The sequence below is a fragment of the Equus przewalskii genome, chromosome 9 (genome assembly GCF_037783145.1).
Source record: "Equus przewalskii isolate Varuska chromosome 9, EquPr2, whole genome shotgun sequence".
In the NCBI taxonomy this organism is placed as follows: domain Eukaryota; kingdom Metazoa; phylum Chordata; class Mammalia; order Perissodactyla; family Equidae; genus Equus; species Equus przewalskii.
The window spans coordinates 1,713,259-1,729,526 of record NC_091839.1 but is presented as its reverse complement, the minus strand read 5'-3'; the positions used below and the strand labels follow the sequence as shown (position 1 = coordinate 1,729,526).

General features: G+C 36.6%; 1 protein-coding gene across 14 annotated transcripts in view; it reads right to left on the bottom strand.

The window, feature by feature from the left end:
- URI1 (URI1 prefoldin like chaperone) overlaps nucleotides 1–16,268 on the bottom strand; it is an 83,363-nt gene that overhangs the window by 32,831 nt on the left and 34,264 nt on the right. For 5 of the 14 annotated variants that reach the window (XM_008528297.2, XM_070632510.1, XM_070632509.1 and 2 more), the window contains exon 2: nucleotides 9,141–9,175. The exons of 4 other annotated variants lie outside the window; for them this stretch is intronic. In XM_008528297.2, coding sequence (XP_008526519.2) covers nucleotides 9,141–9,175 — 35 coding nt within the window. Of the gene's footprint in view, nucleotides 1–720; nucleotides 856–1,472; nucleotides 1,587–8,374; nucleotides 8,490–9,140; nucleotides 9,176–12,166; nucleotides 12,412–16,268 lie in introns of those variants that run through there. 5 more of the 14 variants (XM_070632511.1, XM_008528296.2, XM_070632520.1 and 2 more) reach the window with 5 other exon arrangements.

The window sequence follows — 16,268 nt, the reverse complement described above, 5'->3', positions numbered from 1 at the left end:
GCAGTGCAGTCATGTCCACTACTTTGAAATGCATCAGAAAAAAGAGATTGATGGGTTGAGGTATGGACAGACGTGCTCAAGGTTCACCTGTACAATTTTTTCAACTTTTCTGTATGTTTCAAGATTTTCATCATAGAATATTTAAAAGCAGATTGGGGAATATGAGAAAAACTCCGTATTTTTAATCCTCTTCTTAAATGCAACTGACAAAAAATCTTTGTAAAGAAAAAAAGTTCTATTATCCCTTGTTTGAGGCAAGTGATAAAGACTCCAATTTCTAGCTTTAAGAACTAAAAAAGGGAAATAAAACTTAAATCACTCATTCAAATTAGATTTTGCTAATTTTCACTTTAAAGTAGGAAATTGGAATAGGCAAAAAATACTGACATTGAGGTCTTTTTTTTTCACTCTCCTATCATTCTCTTTCCCTTTACCTAATATCCTAAAGAAAAAAGCAGGAAACACCGAGAGAGGCTTAAAAGGGAAAAAAGGAAAAGTGCTTTACATTAGTGTTAAAATCTGGGTTAATCTGACACAGAGTAAATTTTTTTCTTTCTTTTTTAGCTTTTAATTTAAGAAATTATAAAACCTTAAGATTTTGGAATATATACACGAGTAATATACAATCTTTAGAACTGATTTTTAGTCCATCATACCCACTCTCGAACTTTCTATTAAGAACCCAGGAAAACCTTTGTTTCAAGTCAATTCACCACTTACTGAGTGCCTCCTCTGCAGCCAGGCCTCATGCCATATGCTGCAGGGGTTTGTCACTCAAATATAGCATGACCTCTTTTTTTTTTTTGCAATGCTTCTTTGTTAAAGACACACTGGCTTGATGGATGCCTGAGTTTTTACCTCTAAAATTAAGAAAAGAGAATAATATTAAATTCAGGAATGGATTATAAAGAGGGAAAGAGATAAGTCTTCTCATTACTAAAGGAAAGAATGATAATGATTTTTTTCAAAGGATCCTCAAACAGTCTAAACAAATTGCTATGGTTATATTAAACAATAAAAACATTCTTGAAAGAAGGATCTACATTGTTGTGCTTTCTGCAGTTTGGTGGGAAGGGGAGCCTATTAAAAATTTAAATGTATCTGTATTAAATCAATAGCATTCTTTTCTTTTTAATGGTCATGGCAAAATACTATTCAGTCAAATTAAATCTACTATAAAATTCAGGCAATATGGTGGCATAGTCCTTTTTCTCAACTCCGTTATACCTAGGAAACTTATGTCATCAGAAGATGTGGACGAAATAATCCACATTCTTTACATTTTATGAGTCCATCAGAAAACTTCATTATTACAAATAGATATTAAAGACGAACCTAAATATAAAAACTCATGTTTTAAAAGGTAATGAAACAAAATTATCCAAAGAGAGACAGATGCAGCTAACATTCTACTAGATTTCCTCCATTTAACTTCATGTTAACAAATGAAACAGAGCACAATGGATACACACAGCAAAGCTGCAACACAGGAAGTCTTCTAGCCTCTCTCTCCAAGAGCCATGCACACGTAACTGAAGACTTGTCAGTTATCAAAAGCACCTGTTTCCTCAGTCATTAGTATTCCTTTGCTCTAAGAATAAAATGAGATGTGAATTCAAAGTAAGAAAGTGTAAAAATTACATAAAAACACATGACTCTAAGTGTGAAAGAAATGCCAAAGTGCCTAGTTCAGTTAGTGCTAGGTGATGAGTTTACAGGTCATTTTTATTTTCTACAACTGACACATATTTCTACAACAAATCAGAAAGGAGGGAGAAATGAGAAGGGAGACATATATTTCTAAAACAAATCAGAAGGGAGAAAAGATTAGTTTAGATGTGATAAGTTTATAACTGACTTAAGCTTTCAATGTTTGTGCCAGTTTCCACTTAAATCTAACCATAATTTATGAGTTTTGTCACTTCGATTTCGATTTTCTATACTTTATTTCTAAAATAAAGTATATTTTAGAAAAAAAAGGAAGGAAACAGAAAACATGTTTTCCTAGAGCAGTGATTCATAACCCTTTAAAGTCACTGATACTTATGAGAAACTGATAAAAATTCTAGATCCTTTCCTGAGAAACAGGTCCTACACTTTACATGTAATTTCAATAGAAGCCCATTCATAGACTCCTTGAGGTTACAGTTTCTTTCAAAAGATCTAATAACAGTTAAAAATAGCAACCCTGCTTTAAAACCCATCAAATATATAAAATTATCAAAATTATCTTTAACCAAATTCAAATAAGAAAAATGGGAAAACTATCACCAATTTGGTCATGAGCTCAACATGAATTAGTAAAAAAGTTAAACTGTACGCATGCCTCAATCTTTCAGAGTCTACGTTTTCCTCAGTCATATACTGACATCACCCCAATCTGTCTTTGATATATTAAAATTTAGACTTTGAACCTCAAAACAAGAATAAGCACTCTGGACTATCACCAAGGGATCGCCTCTCAGTCGCGCACTGTTGCTACAATATCTACGCCCTCATCCTCACTCAGTGCTCTTCTGTACTTCAAAGTCTTCCTGTATGTTGCTCTTATTTTATAAAAAATGAATAAAAATGAAAAAAACTCCAAAGAAGTGTATTTCTCAAACCAAACAGAGTTAAGACACACATGAAAGATCATGAGGCGTGCCAAAGCAAAGTGAGCTGTAGCATCAATCAGCTGTATCAACCAGATATTCACTGGACTTAAGCCAATCGTGGGAAATTGGAAACCAAAGTATAGGGACACTGGAAATACAACATCAAAAACTATGTTCTAAATGATGAGATGTAATGAGGGACTTTTTATAATAGTTTAAACTTCTGGGGGAAAAAATTCCCCTATAATTTTGCCTTTTATTTTCAGAAATGCATGAAGTATTAAATTAGTGTGGTCCTTCTAAAACCATGACACAAAGGCTAGGGGATCCTAGAAGTAACAGACTCTAATCACAATTTAAAAAAAGAAAAAAGCATTTACAGTTGGATCGTGGCGACAAAAATACACGTACAGAAGGAAGAAGCTGAGGACAATAAAACAAAATGCTTTAAAAATAGTGAGGGAGAAAATCAACTTCTCTTTAGAATTATAAGTAAATCTATCCTTGTTCTTTTCTTTCTATTTTTTTCCTTTTTCTCCCCAAATCCCCCCAGTACACAGCTGCATGTTTTAGTTGTGGGTCCTTCTAGTTGTGGCATGTGGGACGCCACCTCAGTATGGCCTAATGAGCGGTGCCATGCCCGCGCCCAGGATCCAAACCAGCGAAACCTTGGGCTGCTGAAGCAGAGCACTCGAACTTAACGACTCAGCCATGGGGCTGGCCCCTCCTTATTCTTTTCTTATTTCAATCGTTCTACAAATAAGTATGCATTCATTTTATAGGCAGAATAAAAAATTCAAAACCTAATTCAGACTTCATTTTTAAAAATATCATCCTTAGGGGCCAGCCGATGGCATAGGGGCTAAATTCGCACACTACGCTTCGGCGGTCCAGGGTTTGTGGGTTCAGATCCTGAGTGCAGACCTACACACTACTCATCAAGCCATGCTGTGGCAGCATCCCACACAGAAGAAAGAGAAGGACTTACAACTATAATATACAACTATGTTACTGGGGCTTTGGGGAGAAAAAAATAAAATAGGAAGATTGGAAACAGATGTTAGCTCAGGTGCCAATCTTTAAAAGAAAAAAAAATTCAACTTGAATCTCTTTTTTTTTTTCGCATCTTAATTTGCTGTGAAACATCAAATACAAAAATTCTAAAACTTACTTAACCTCCCAATCCATGTACTAAAACACCATCAAAAACTATGCAGGAACTTAGAGAATGACAGAGAAGGAGATTTGTATGTACGGATTCCTCCCTCTGCCCTTGCCCCTAAGGACACTTTCATAACTAACTATAGAAATTCCAACACCAAAAGCATGTAAATCTTCAGAGGGTTTGGAAGTTGATCTCTGCTCCACTGGGGTGTGTGTGTGGGGGGGGGGGGGGGGTCTTTCCAAAATTAAACATTTGAACAATATAAAGTATCTTTTTCTATATTTTCTATATAAGTCTGCTTCAGGTGATTTCATAGATATCTTTACTACTTAAAACTCTTTTTCTTAATGAGGAAGACTGGCCCAGAGCTAACATCTGTGCCAATCTTCCTCTATTTTATGTGGGATGCCACTACAGCATGGCTTGACAAGTGAAGTGTAGGTCTGTGCCCAAGATCCAAACCCATGAACTCCAGGCCACCAAAGCAGAGCGTATGAACTTAACCACTATGCCACCAGGTCAGCTCCTAAAACTCTTTTAAGATGATCTGAAGGAAGCAAGGAATTTGCTTGCTTTATACAATTCATATATATACAATTTATGATTATAAATAATGCCTAACATACAGATGACTTCTATGTGCCAGGCATCACATGCCATATTTCATTTAATTCTCACACATCAACACAAGTCATGAGACTTCTTTTTCTTCGTGGGACACATTCAATAGAAGTCATCTATAGTGCAATAAAAATGACCTTTTTTTTTTTTTTTTTTTTGAGGAAGATTAGCCCTGAGCTAACATCCATGCCCATCTTCCTCTACTTTATATGTGGGGCGCCCACCACAGCATAGCTCGACAAGCGGTGCTAGGTCTGCACCCGGGATCCGAACCAGCGAACCCCATGCCACCGAAGCGGAACGTGCGAACTTAACTGCTGTGCCACCAGGCCAGCCTCAAAAAATGACCACAAATCCTTTGTCACTCCTCCTACCAACAGGTAGAGTCTAATTCCCCACCTTTAGAATCTGGGCTGGCTTTGTGAGTTCCTTTGACCAATAGAATGTGGCCTTGCAGCTTCCATCCTTGCTGCCCTGAGATCATCATGTAAAGCAAGCTGGACAAAAGAGCACATGCAGAGAGGCCCAGCTAACAGCCAGCACCAGCCACCAGACTGCTGGGTGAGCCATTGGGGACAACCCAGCTGACCCAGGCGCCAAAAGGCTCCACCTACCCAAGTGAGCCAGAACTAGAGGAACAGAAGGACAACAGCGAAATCCAGCCCAACATGCACAGCCACAGAGTCACACACAGGACAAAGGTGCGGTTCTACACCACTAAGTTCTGGAGCAATTTTATTAAGGAGCTATAAATCATGGCTATAACACCTTAGCAAGGATGTACTTTGAGTTGCAAAATCGATACTCTCAGTGGTGTGGCCATTATTTATGGGGGAAAAAAATTACTACCAAATCTTATTTGGTAACTCTAAAAATTAGACATTTGATACACAATGAAGTTCATGGGAATGAAATTAAGAGTTAGTCAATGATTTAAAACAATCTCCAAGGTATAGTATCAAATGAACGGTGTCCAGTCTGATTTCATTTTTGTCAAAAAGTGTGAGAGCAGAAAATATATAAACATGTGGATGAATACACATACACATACATTGGAAATAACACAGACACACACACACACACACACACCCCGATGCAAACAATTTCCAAAAAGATCTGCAAGAAACTGGTACAAAACAGTTGTTTACAAAGAAGAGGACTAAGAATTGGGAGACAAGGGTAGGAGAGAAACTACATATCACTTGTGCCCTTTTGTACTTCTTAAATTCTGAACTATATAAATATATTGCCGAATTTAAAATTTCTTAATTCAAATTTTAAAAAGTTAACACATAGTCTTTTACATCTTAAAGATATGGACTGAAATATTTCCACATAGAATGATACGTCTTAGATTCACTTCAAAATAGCTGGAGGTGATGGGAGAGGGTAGCAGAGGCTGTTTAAATGAAATGGTTTAGATAAAACCATGAGTTGATAAATAGCGAAGCTGCGTGGTGGGTACGTGTGGGTTCACTATACTACTCTTGCACCTTTGTTTGAAATTCTTCATAATAAACAGTTATTTAAAACACTAATGTGAGGTTAAATACTACTACTCAGAATGCCATCCCTCCATCATGATAAAACAGATAATGATAAGAATACAAAACATTCAGGAATATTTACAAAGTTTTGGCTTGTTTTGTTTTGTTTTTGTCTTTATTCATCTTACAATTAAAATTTTATTTCAGAGCTACTATTAATATTTATTGACTGCCAGGCTGGGTGTTCTACAGATGTTATCTCACTTGACGTTCATGTTAAATAGTATCATCATCACTTTACAAGGAGAAAACTGAGAATCTGAGTAATTCACAAGGTTACAATACAAAGTCAGTAAATGAGAGGATTCAAACGTAGGTCTGACTCCAAATCCTATGCTCTTTAGGGAAGAATTAAAAAGATAAAAAATTACAAATAATCTACGAACAGAATAATCAGCCCCTAGTGGATCAAACAGTGGGAAGCATATCCACATTTTAATGAGAAAATAGTGTGTGGATTATAATACCTTCTTTCCTGAGTTAAGTAAAAAGGATTATAAGAAAAAAAAGTTGTATTTAAATTTTTTTTAAATCTCCACTAAACTGAAAACCACTACTAGCTCTAAAAGTGTTGCACAAATTCTCAACTATTAGGCTCAAACATTTCCTTTTCATCTGTTATTAACTAAATAAATACTATAAATGTCTTCAGTTCACCAAAGTTCTGGGATTTGACTACTTTTCTGGAAGAGATTTTTTGGGGATAGATCCCATTGCCCTAGGCGATTTTTACTCCTACTTTTCTACAAATATTTTTACTTTCTGTCCTACATTTTAAAAAATTTTTTTAAATATTATTTTTGAAGCCTAGAATATTCATTACTTATCCCTTAAATACAATACTTTAAAAGAGCACAAACAAGTATAAACATCACTAGCATCAGAAGGTATTTTTTAAATCATCTATTTTGCCCTTCCTTACTATTCTGGTATGTGTCCACAGAGAAGGGAGCTTAGCTATACAAACTGTATTTTAGACTACGCTGACACCAAGGGTTAAAAAAGAATGAAAGGCAACACGCTTTCCAAAGCAGTGTGTGAGACACCCTTAAAAATGGCTCCAGCCTCTGTCCTTGCTTCCTATCTCTAAGCAAATAGCACAAAATTATTGTGATTTCCCTGTTCAGTGTCTAACTATGAATTCCTCCATGGCAGGGTCTTTCAATTCCGAACAGTAGCGTAATACTGGCACACATAGTAGGAACTCAATCACTGTGTGTGGAATTAAGAGAATAAAAATATCTTGAGAATTAACAATGCTCCCAAACAGCAATTTCCTGGCTTTCAGAGGAATGGAGACATTTTGGTTTCAGTTCTTTAATGTAATTAATTGGTGAGTTCACTGGCCATTTAGATTCTAGCAATATCAGATCCTCATTAAAAACAAACAGAAAGCCCTATCAGAAAAGTTCCTAAGCCCTATCAGAAATGATTCAGAGGAAAAATCAAATTTTAACTGGAAAAAATTATTTTAATTCTTTAATGTATAGATAAGGCACTATATTACTTTAAGATATGTACAGGAAAATATGCTAAGCTTCTGTAGTTTGGAGAGCTTTGGAAAACTGGAAACTGAGCTTGAGAGTCACAGAAACCTGCCCTGAAGCACGTCACCTTTCTGTCTGTGAGAGGTCACCAGGCTTAGGCACCACTGTACCATTTGTAAACTGTTACATATAAAATGATTACGCATTTTGTCTTCATTTACTCAAACATTTATGAAGTGCCCATAATATGCCAAACACAGTAGGAGGTGCTGTGGATAAAAGGATGAAAACATGCTCCTTGGGCTTAAAGAATTCTCAGTCTAACAGGGAAAGAATCTTACAAAACAAACCAGAAGCAAGTTGTTATTCACACACTCATGTAAATTAGAATCTGTTCTGCATGAATTCAACCTTTTCCTAATTTCCTGAATTCCTTACCAAAACCAATAGAGAGAAGTCCACACTAATAAAATTTGTCCTGGGAATTATTTGTAAAATGGATCACTTAGGCCAAACTAGCAGGGGGGAAATGGTGGATCCTTCGGCCAAGGACTTGCATTTCAAGTTTTAACCTGGACTGAACGTACAATGCAAAGCGAATGGCCCGTTACAGAAAAGCTGACAGACTCACACCACCAGCAGATGCAAGTACAACGCTGCGGTTACTGAAAATTAATGAAGTCCCTCAATTTGTATTTATAAAGTGGATATTATTAGTTTTAGATTATTTTCTGCAAGCCAATAGTCAGAATTTAATAAGATGATGTGTACAGATTGCACCGATTTTCACTCTTATCCACTGCTTGCAGCCTATGTGCATTTAAACCAAAAAACATTTGATATACACTAACTATAAATTATTTCCTTGGAGATCTCTCAGGCATGAAGAAAAAGCCTCTTAAAATAAATTTAAAATATTATATGCTTGATGGTGTATAACCAAAGGTTTAATCTCACCACTAAAGGGGCAGTCACCACAATTTTGCAACAACCCTGCAGACAACAATCAAGACAGCTCCTGTTGTTCTCTCAGTACAATCGTTGTAAACGCAGCATGGATATATTGTAATCTGGTATCTGAAAGATCAAGAGCTAGACTTCATGACAACTCATAATATAAGATTTTATTTACCATTAAATTGAGTGTTTTCCTCAGAAGACGTTGGAAAGCGTGTTATGTACCAAGCATTGTCCTATTAACTATAGATTAGCACAGTAAAATAGACATGCTTGCTTTCTCTCTGCACCCTGAAAAAGTGCAGGCTCTGAGACGTAGGCACTCAGGTAGATTTTTCAAACTTAGGAAAATGTATCTGTGCATATTTCCATCATTATTTTACAACACTTGATTCCAATTATTATTCTGCTACAAATATAAGAAATATTCCCAAAATAGTTCTCTATGATTAGTCAGGTTCAAAAATGTCTCAGGCTCCACTTCATAATGATATTAATATTATTTTAATAAAAAAGAAAGGAAAGGAAAAAAGAAGACAATTAGAATAAACACAAATGGTGACAAAACTTCAAGAAATCAGGGAACATGTATATAACTCAGTAAGCAGTGAAAGACAATATAAGTTAGTATCAAAAGCATTCAAAATGGAGATTACTAGAAGAATTCAATTACGAATACAAAAAAAAATAGCATACACTTTATTTAAATACAAACAGGTGACCCCATCAGTGTTTCAGAAATGGAATAAAACCATCTTTCACTCACCAATGCTGGATTTTCTCTCGGCAGTTAGTGACCACCTGTCATGAAAACAGATAACTACTCATGAAAAACAGGACTATACATAAAGCTACAAAGTCAGTGTATCAGAAAACTAGAACAGAGGCTTTACAGATTTAACAGCATCTCAATATACATTTTTATTTGTCAAATGCACAGAGATGTGAATGCTAGTTTTTAAGCAGCACACTTTATCACAACCCTCTAACGCAGGCTGATAACCGCAGAACAAATTACAGCTTTCCGATTCATACTTCGGTACAAAACCCGCTTCATAACTATTAGGTGACATATGATATAAGATAACTAGTATTTCGTACAATCTACAGACCTGTTTTCAACGTTACATATTTCGTAGAATACGCAAATGTTATAAATAACAAAAAAAAAACAATGTAACATCCACGTTGCATCAGCAAAAAAAAAAAAGAAATGACTAGTGAAAATATTTTATTTTGTCAGTGTATCTCCAAATGTTTTCATCTGTAATTTTTATTCTGATGCATTAAAAATGAGTTCAGTGATATTTTTCTACTACATTTTCAAGAAGAAATACTTGGGATAAAGAGATGCTCTGAACAGCCCATTTGTACCCCCAGTGAATCAGGATAAATTTTAAGCACTTCAAAGCCAGTTTAAACTATGTTTATAATATTAAAACAATGAAATTAAGCACAAAAATTATTTGTTTTCCTTAGAGCTATTTCAGTAGATTCACAAAATACTCAGAAAACAAATAAGAACACTAATCAATAAGGGGGAAAAAAACACTCAAAAGGCAATTTAAAAAATAACAGTTTTCAAAGATTACTAGTCAATGTTTTTAAATTGCCCATCAATAAAAACTTTAAACAATAATCTAAAATTCTGTAGCAGCATTTAGAGACAGAGAAACTAAGGGATAAAACCCAAAATGCTTAACATAAGGCCAAGTGAAAAAAACAGCAGTATTACCCGGTTTGAAACACACGGCTCTAGTTCACTGTTCTAATACCACTACTGTCTCTTGTATATGCTCAATGTTTCACCCAAAAATCACCAGACCTTTTGGCAGGGGGGTGGAGTGGGGCTGTCACTAAATTTTTCTATTATAACATTTAATTCCTGAAATACATGTCCTCCTTTGGGACATTTTAAATACTAAGGCAGCAATCCTGTACCAAAATACATGCTGTAATCAGATACCCAACCATACTACACATTAACTCAGCATAGAAAGTCCATTTTAGAATGAAGATCTCTCAGTAAGCATCCATCACGTGCAACACTTAATAACAGTGGTAATATATAACAGGGCACCGACTTTACATGGGGAAGAGCCGGGCTACAACCACATCAATCCATTTCACTGTTTCTGATTTGGCAGTAATTATAAAACAGACAAACAGAACTAAATGTAAATTGAAAAAGAAAAAATCTTCATGAAATCCTTTTTATAAAGTTCTATTTAACAACCCCATTAAAAGATGAGACCCAAAAACAGTCAGGATGCTTTCCAATCCCAATGCATGTGTTTCCAAGCATGAAGTGAGCCAAAAGCACAAAAAGCAAAGCCCAGCAAACCATAAGAGCAGGATGTTCATTAACCTCCACAGGATAATCCTTTCATAGCTGCATATTAACTAGTTACATATTCATAATCATTTACATTATTTAAAGGACCTCCGATGAAATTTTCTATGCAATATCCATTAGTGACAGTGTTAAAGGTTACAGAAGATAGTCTACTTAATGTTTCCAGGAAGCCTTTTTAATTAGTAAATATGTAAATTTGGCACATATGCTTTCTATGTTTAAAAAACAAGGCCCTGGTAGAGTGGCATGTCTTCCTGCCATCATCCCCTATGATCTACTCTCCACTTTGTTCTAGCTCTCTTTCCCCCAGGCCCCCCCAACTTTTCTTCCCTAAAATAGTCTCCCCAAGAACCAATATTCAAGGATAAAACAACAAAAGTCCATTTCACAATTTACAAGAGAAATTTTCACTGCCAAAATACTTTCTTATATTCAAGTCTTTATTAGTTACATACAGGGTTTAGAACAACAGAGACTTCAGTTAGGCACTTTCCAAACGGAGGCTAGATATTTTGAGAACCAAAGAAATAAAGGAAAAGGTGAAAAGAGGCAGGTACGAAAATGCACAGAATAGCCTCCTGATGGTATGTCTACTGTTATCTCTGTTTATATCATTTATAGCCCATCTACTTCCAAAAAACATTTGAACCCAGGCCGTTCTATTCCTATTTTGAGATATCCTTCTAGTTCTCTTTTACAGCAAGTTATTCAAAAAGAAGAAATTAGTCAATTTCTGCAATTTAGCTGTCAAGGAAAGTTTTACAAGGGAGAAAATCTTAGGATTCAAAGTTGAACACACCTGAGTTAAAAAAAAAAAAACCTATCTTATTTTTCTGTTAAATTAAATAACTCCAAATAATCTTATTTCTTCTGAAAATGGACTCAGATTAATTCCTTTGGTATTAAAATAAATAAAGTGACTATAAGATGGTGAGCCTGGTTCTAAGCAACTCTTGAAAAACAAAGCAAAACAACAAAAAACATTTCATCATTTTGTCGTCCTTCACAAAAGCTTTTTTTAAAGTAAGATGGCTATCTTTATCAAAAGAATTGGTTAATAGGCTTCAACTATTAAAATAATTGACCTAGTAGATTCCTTAATGTGATGTAATTACACCTATAGCCAGGAATCCCTAAACCAAACATACACTGCTGTAGCAGCCCAGCACTAAGTCCACAGCAAAGAAAAATGCTAGGAGCTGACTCGCCACTGCTGAAGAACAGTGTCACTGAGTCTTTACAACAGCCAGTAGTTACAAAATCATACGGCACACTTTCTTTATAACTCAAAACTGCCCTCACCCTAAGAGAAAAGTAACAGTGGTATATGCCAAGTCTTCATATGATGAAAATCAAGCTGTAAACAGTGCAATAAGATAGGTTTTTAACCTCTTCTGTAAAAGAGGAAACCTGCGTTCAGAGATAAAGTAACTTACCCTATATTGTAAAACTGCACAAGAACTGGTAAGAGTTAAAACCAGTTTTAAAAGCAGGTTTAGGGGCCGGGCTGGTGGCATAGCAGTAAAGTTCGCACATTCCGATTCTTGGCAGCCCGGGATTCGCCAGTTCGGATCCCGGGTGTGGACATGGCGCCGCTTGTCAAGCCATGCTGTGGTAGGCGTCCCACAAATAAAGTAGAGGAAGATGTTAGCTCAGAGCCAGTATTCCTCAGCAAAAAGAGGAGGACTGGCAGTAGTTAGCTCAGGGCTAAACTTCCTCAAAAAAAAAAATAAAATAAAAAAACATAAATAAAAGCAGGTTTACCTAACCACGTCTATCTAATCTCAAGGCCCATACTCATTGTACTGGACTGGTTCCAAACCATCATGCACCAAAAAACAGCTGTTTGCATCTGCAGTCTGCCTTCCTGCAACACTGACTGCTGCTGCTACTTCTCCACTTCCTCCAAAAACTCAGGTTCTCATACAATGAGACCTTGCCAATAACGTCAATAAAAGCAAATAAGCTTAAATTCACCAATTCACTAAGATAACTCCTTATTTGTTCCGATTCCTCATACAGCTCCTGGCCCTTTCAGCTCAAGTGACTAAGTATAAACAATAAATTTCCCAAGCCTCATTTACGTGTGTGTGTGTGTGTGTCTGTGTGTTTCAGGGGGAAAGGGTAGTAAGCTAGTCCTATAATTACTATCATATCTCATCATATTTGTAAGCCACTCATAACTAACTGAGTTAGATGCCTGGGATGACAATAACAGACAGCCCACCCAACAACCAACTTCTTTACATCAGTGTCCAGCTAACATATACGCACGTTACAAAGGGTTAAAATAATATCTGATAAATTTTAAAGTCAATAAAGTATATGGAATACAGGAATAATAATTCCTTGATATTTTTCCTCAGAAGTCACTTTTTAAAAATTATTTCATAAAGGAAGGAATGAATGGTTTAACAGTATTAATATCTCCAGGACTGGTTTCCATTTGTGCTATTTATTTTGGTAAAAGACCACAAGGGGGCATCAACCTATGAGTTTTCCATGTTAAATACAATGCCACATGAAAACCAGACTGGAACAAGTAAGCGTAAAAAGGTCAGTTTGCGTAAGTCTCAAATGACACTTCTCTCAAAAATGCTTCATTTGACTTCTAAAACTTTTCCCACTGTATTGCAATTCAAGTTCTCCCTGTACAGATGAACGTATACAACAACCACCTAAGGATTGCTGTCCTAATCAGAGCTGTCTAGATTTATATGGTTTGCTTCTCTTGCTGGACTGTGTCTTCCACAGACTGGACAGTTGTGAGTTTAACGCTGCAGTCAAAAAGGAAAAGGTATGAGTGTAGCTAAAGCCAACGGACACCGGACAGGCACTGTTATCTGACAGTTACTTACAGGCCGAAAACAATTTCTTAAAGGACATAGTGTTAAATCATTTAAGAGATGTACAAATGTCACTACCAAAGTACAAGAAGCGTACTTCAGCAAAATTAGTAAAACATTACAGGTCTTGCAAATAAACGTCTTTGCAAAGAAGGGAAGAATTGACTACAGCTTCCTAACAGAAAAAATTACAATAAACAGTAATAAAATGAGTGTTTCTGCATAAAAACTTTAAACAAATTTATTTTCTACATCTCATTCCCTTGTTGGTTTTACCTACAATTTTTTGTAGGTCTTTTTTTCTTTCGGTTATCTATTATTCATAATACCAAGTATTCCAATAAATATACAGTTCTGTGATGTTGCAAATATTTCAGACTTGTTAACATGTACACCCAGTGATGTTTCTAGGAATGAAGACCCTAACATGTCTGGAGGGCTCTGTTTCCAAATCATCTGAATTAGGTATCCAGGGAACTCTTCAGTGTACGAGCTGAGAGCTCAATGAGGTACGGGCCAGTGCAGTCAACTGCCAGATATACGTGTGCAAGAGGTCCTTCTAAAGAAGTAGAGCCCTACAAATCACTTGGCCAAAAACCTCAGCAGCAGATGTCCTCAACTCAGAACTTCTCACAATTCAGTAAGGTAATACCTTACACACAGCATACATTACAGAATACCCCCAGTAGAACGTCACCCTGTATCAAACACAAAAATATCTGCAACAAAATACATGAATATTCAAAGTAAGTGGAATCAATGCCTCCTCAGTCAAATCAGTTCCAATCAGTTTTGTCAACAAATGAATATGCCACAAATTTAGTAATAACTTTGTTTTCAGTGCTTTTTAGACCTCTGAACTGCAGATAGGGAACTGTGACCTGTATTTGTGAATATGGAATACTGCCTGAATTGCAGTTCGCATGCCCACTGTTTTACTAATCATTTCCCCTCCATTCCCATACCTTCCTCCTGGAAACCTTGCCCTCCTCTCATCTAGCACAGGCAGAAGATCCCATTTCTCCCTCTGTAGCCACAGGGAATGGAGAGGGTAGACACTGATGCCAACTGGGCCAATAAAATTTACTTGGACATAAAGAGAAACTGAAATAACTACAAATTCTAGGCCATAATGGGACGTGTGTAAGATAACAAACCATTGAAAGAAGCTGGTCTTTGAACTAACAATACAAACGTACAAGAAAACAAAATATGCACACATAAACAAAAATATCCTGCCCTTGAGATCCTCCTAACTTCCTAGTAAGTTCTTTTAAAACTTTGTTTCAAGTATTTCTATGGTTTACAACTGACTAAGAAAACTTTAGAGTAGTAAACTTGCCTCCAGAACCATAATATGCCTGTCACGATCTCAAAGGAAACAAATACTTCATTAAAGAGTAAATACAAATAGTAAGGGCCGGCCCGGTGGCGCAGCGGTTAAGTGCGCACATGCTGCTTCAGCAGCCCGGGGTTCGCTGGTTCTGATCCCAGGTGCAGACACGGCACCGTTTGGCAAGCCATGCTGTGGCAGGCGTCCCACATATAAAGTAAAAGACGATGGGTATGGATGTTAGCTCAGGGCCAGTCTTCCTCAGCAAAAAGAGGAGGATTGGCAGCAGATGTTAGCTCAGGGCTAATCTTCCTCAAAAAAAAAAAAAAATAGTAGAATAGTGGGGAAAAGAATATCCTCACTAGTGACAAAGTCAAAATAAAGCAATCTTTGAAATGCCATTTTTCACCAATTAAAGAAGTAAATTTTTATTTTAAAGAAACACCACCCACTATCAGTGAGGCCATAGTAAAATTAATACTAAATCACTGCAAGTAGCCATGTAACTTCAAAACTCAGATCAGACCTCTCCCTCCAAGTAGGGACAAAAAGCTTATAACAAATCAGTAATCCCTCTGAGCACTGGGGGAAAGCCAGATGAATACAAAATCACCTCTTTAAAGGCATCAAAGAGCTGCTGAAGCAGTGAAGACTAGAGAGACTAAGATTCAGAGAGGGGATACCTGTGGAGTTGATAACCTGAAGCTGCGGTTTTCTTGGGCAGTTCCAAGCACAAGGAAGAGGCTGAGAGTTACGTCTGTCCCTGAGCAGACAGCCGTGGCCAGGAGACAGAACAGTCTGAGAAGGCTGCAGTAACAAAACCAGAGACATCACAGGTCTTAAGCAGATAGCTGGTTTCCCTCTCATGATATCTGTCAAACTCTGAAGCTGAAAAGGCCAAAAAGCTACACTGAAACTCTGAAAAACCGAGCCCAGGATAGTGACGAAACAAAAATTCGAGTTCAGAAGCCTCCAAAGAAGGAAGTATTGGTGAAAAGCGAGGCTTTCAGATGAAAACTCTGTAGGAATCACAGGTGGCTGGCCCCTCACTAAAGCAAACCTGCCTGCACTCCATGCGGCACTTGCCTGACTTAGACCAGCTCCCGCCCTAGCCACCCACCTTCTAGGGGAAGCTCCCATCTTCAGGAGTACCTACAATTTTTCAAGACACAATTCCAGCGTTTAACTAAAACTTAACTAGGATACCAAGAAACAGGACCATATGACCAAATATCAAGAAAAAACAAAACAGAACCAAACAAACATGCAATCTACATATTGGAGTTAACAAACTAAGACATTAAAATAACAATGATTATGATGTTAAAGAAAATATATGAAAAGATGGCAAATTTCACT